This window comes from Austrofundulus limnaeus, unplaced genomic scaffold, assembly GCF_001266775.1.
Source record: "Austrofundulus limnaeus strain Quisiro unplaced genomic scaffold, Austrofundulus_limnaeus-1.0 Scaffold174, whole genome shotgun sequence".
In the NCBI taxonomy this organism is placed as follows: Eukaryota; Metazoa; Chordata; class Actinopteri; order Cyprinodontiformes; family Rivulidae; genus Austrofundulus; species Austrofundulus limnaeus.
In genome coordinates, this window is record NW_013952576.1 from 710,631 (window position 1) to 713,986 (window position 3,356).

Consider the following 3,356-nt stretch of genomic DNA (forward strand, 5'->3'; position numbering starts at 1 on the left):
ATATAAAGTAGGGTATTTTCAATGTAGTTATTTTCCTTCTTTATTTGGAAACTATTTTGTAGTTGAGCAAAAAATGTTTAATTCATGAAAATACAGTTATCCAATCAGATACTTTTAAATTTGTGCCCTCAGAAACATGTTTGAAGGATCTCTCATCAGCTATGTTTACATGCACAAAATTTTTTGATCGGATTGAAATGTATACTGTTTACATGTACACAATCTGATCACGACAAGTGTTTACATGCACCGGACTTTTATTCAGAATAAAAGTCTGGACATGCGCAGTGTTGTAAACTTTCAGCTCTACTTCCGTGTTACAAACGTAAACAAAGCTCCTCTGTGCGCTCAGGAAGGACCCGTGTCAGCTTTTAATAACGGTTGAGACGTCATTACTCCTCGGTTGAGCTAAAGATGAAGCAATATGTTTTTCTTTTTTGTTTTTTTGGCGAAGCAACGTCTGCTGTTTGCCTCCTTTTTTATCTGTTAAGAGAACGTGGAGGAAAAGTTCTGCGCGGTGCAGCGCAGCTGAGCTGCTGCCCCACCTCTTCGGGATGAAAGTCAGAAGAATCAGGTCAGTTTTCTACAATCAGAATAAGATGATCCGATTAAGTGTTTACATGAACGTCATTCCAATTATCAATCGACATCACCCACCCTTCTCATTCAGATTAAAAATTCATTCGGATCTAGCTCAATCGGATCAGAATAATCCGAAAGGGCTGTTTAAATGACACATTTTTATTCCGAACGGTCATTTAATCCGATTACTTATGTCCATGTAAACATAGCTACTGACACACACACCCGGCCCCGAGCTGAAATGGGCAGGACAGAAATGGAAGGACGTTCTTAAAGAGACAGAGGCCAATTTCAAGGTGTTTAGAAACGGATATGATGAGAAGTCAAGTTTATTTACTATTTAAACAATAAACAGCATTTTAATAACAACTAAAGGTGACATATATGCTTTATTATGATAGAGAATTTAAATATATGCCTGAGAAACACATAATATTGCCCCTATAATGTTCAAATGGATAAACTTATTGGTTCTTTGTAAATCTTCACTCATTTTGAGATTTAATGCCTGCAACACATTCTAAAAAAAAACTTGGATAGGGTCAACAACAGACTGGGCGAGTTGAGGAACGCTCCAAAAAAAACACCTGTTTGGAGAATTTTACAGGTGAACAGGTTAATTGGGAACAGGTGCGTCATCATTGGGTATAAAGGAAGCATCCCTGAAAGTTTCTTTGCACTGTATTCAGTTGAGTATAGTTCAAAAAGTATTTGCAAATCATTGTGTTCTTTTGTTTTACACAACGTCTCAGCTTGGTTGGAATTGGGGTTGTATATATTTTTATATGAAAACTATTTTCTGAAGAACTAAAATACAGCTCGTTGTGGAAATCACTACTTGACCGACCTGAAGAGAGTTTTGAGCTCGGACTTGTCCAGCGGCTGAGCTGAGAACACCTTGTAGACTCCGGCCTCCTGCGGCTGCCTGCGCCGGAACCCGGCCGAGATGTTGACGGGACAGGCGCTGGCCACGCTGTTGAAGAACAGGGCGGGCGTGTCGGTTGTAAGGACGCTGGCGAAGGGGAACAGGCGGGGGTCCGCAAACCCAAAGAAAGAGGTGTTGAGGTAGCCATGAACGATGGTGGCCACGGTGCTGTGGTAGCTGCCGGGCAGGTGGTCGAAGGGGGGCGTGAAATCGTGGAACTCCAGCCCAGAACCGAGGCTGTCCTGGAGCGGGGTTGCCAACACTACGATGTCGTACAGCTCTGATCCTGTTCCTGCTGCTGTGGTGAAGTTCAGCTGGTACTGGAGCGCCTCACCTGCAGCACGAAAACATCAAGATCTACTGCAGCACTAAAGTGATAAAAAAAAATGCTTGTGTGGTGCCACATGTCCCCAGCCTCATGGGGTTCATGTCTGCAGTGATTTGCAACGAGATGCACACATCACATCAGGACCGTCTGAGTTCAGAGGATACAGTTGGATGTCATGTAGGCATCCGGACTACAACAAAACAGCAGTAAACAGTACATGGCTGAAATGAACTCTCCTCCATTACTTAACATATTTAAAGGCCTAGTGTTTCTTGAAGAAATGCGTATCTGCAGCCGTCCATCATGCTAGAGATTCAAACTAAAATCTTTCTTACACCGAACAGGGACAGAGCTATTATGGTCAAACATTGTAAATTATGTTATTCACTCACGATATCCTAAATATTGAATATGTCGAGCACAAGCCTCAGCTACTACCACCAAGTTTGAGCTGGATATCTGTAAAAATTACCTGGTTTAGATTTGTTTTTGTTAGCCTGGCCCGTGCCTTCCTACGCAGTTCCACTCAAATCTAGTTTCCCTTCACTGCTCCGTCTGGGATTTCTCCGGGAGAATTTCAGTCGGGCCAATCAGAACAGGAGGAGGGGTTTTGAACGACAACATCGATTTTCTGTACTTTTGTGGAAATTTTGTGGCTTTATCGTCTCTATATGTGTTTTAAAATGCTAGAATTTCTTCATTATATTTCAAACTCCTGCTCAGTTGTCTCTGCACTCGCAGCCCTGTTGACACAGGTGAGATGACGTAATGACGATAGGACGGTAGAGTATAAATTTCTACCGTCTACCACATATACTGCGCAGCCCTAACCTGCAGCTCTCATTTACAGCTGTCTCATCCGGCTCGGTTCTTCTCTCCTCTCAGTAGGGTTGTTTACAGTGCACGCACACAATTTCCGGTTAGCTTCCTAGCTTAGCCTCCTTCACAGTGGAGCTGGCACACTTACGTCGCAGTTAACTGATCCAATCATTGTAAACTTCAACAGAGGCCACGCCTCCAGGAAGCAATCGCTTCTCGTTGAGAGTCCAGACCCTCGTACGAAGCAAAGCGAAGAACAAGGGTCTGGTTTTTAACCAGGCTACGGTTTTGTGGCTCTTAAGGTTTTTTTTTTCTTTTTACACGGTTTCAAATGCTCCTATATTCTTGCAGCTCAAGCTACTTTTGGATCAATATTAATAAATCAGATTTTTAATATTTCATTAGTTAAATCAGATGCTGCCATTTTGATAGCTGGGACCTTTTCTTCTCTGCTTGTTTCCCCGACTGTGAAGCATTAAAGATCTTGATTTCTTGGGTTGAAAATAACTTTAGAAGCTGAGATGAACTGGATTAGTGGTGAAATATTAAACTACCTGATTGGACGGGGGAGATGGAATTGACCCGTGCCTTCAGCAGATTAGCGTTGGCCATCCTCAGCAGACCAGAACACACAAGCTTGTTGCCTCCTTCCACAGCCCACAGGTTGTTCTGGGCACCAGCTAAAGAAACAGCACCTGAATC

General features: G+C 42.8%; 1 protein-coding gene across 2 annotated transcripts in view; it reads right to left on the reverse strand.

The window, feature by feature from the left end:
• The window catches only part of pcyox1l (prenylcysteine oxidase 1 like), a 13,738-nt gene that overhangs the window by 2,444 nt on the left and 7,938 nt on the right, over positions 1–3,356 (reverse strand). The window contains exons 5-6 of one of the 2 annotated variants that reach the window (XM_014017674.1): positions 3,209–3,334; positions 1,430–1,841 (exon numbers count right to left, since the gene is read on the reverse strand). In XM_014017674.1, the coding sequence (XP_013873128.1) occupies positions 1,430–1,841; positions 3,209–3,334 (538 nt within the window). Of the gene's footprint in view, positions 1–1,429; positions 1,842–3,208; positions 3,350–3,356 lie in introns of both variants that reach the window. The other variant, XM_014017673.1, reaches the window with a different exon arrangement.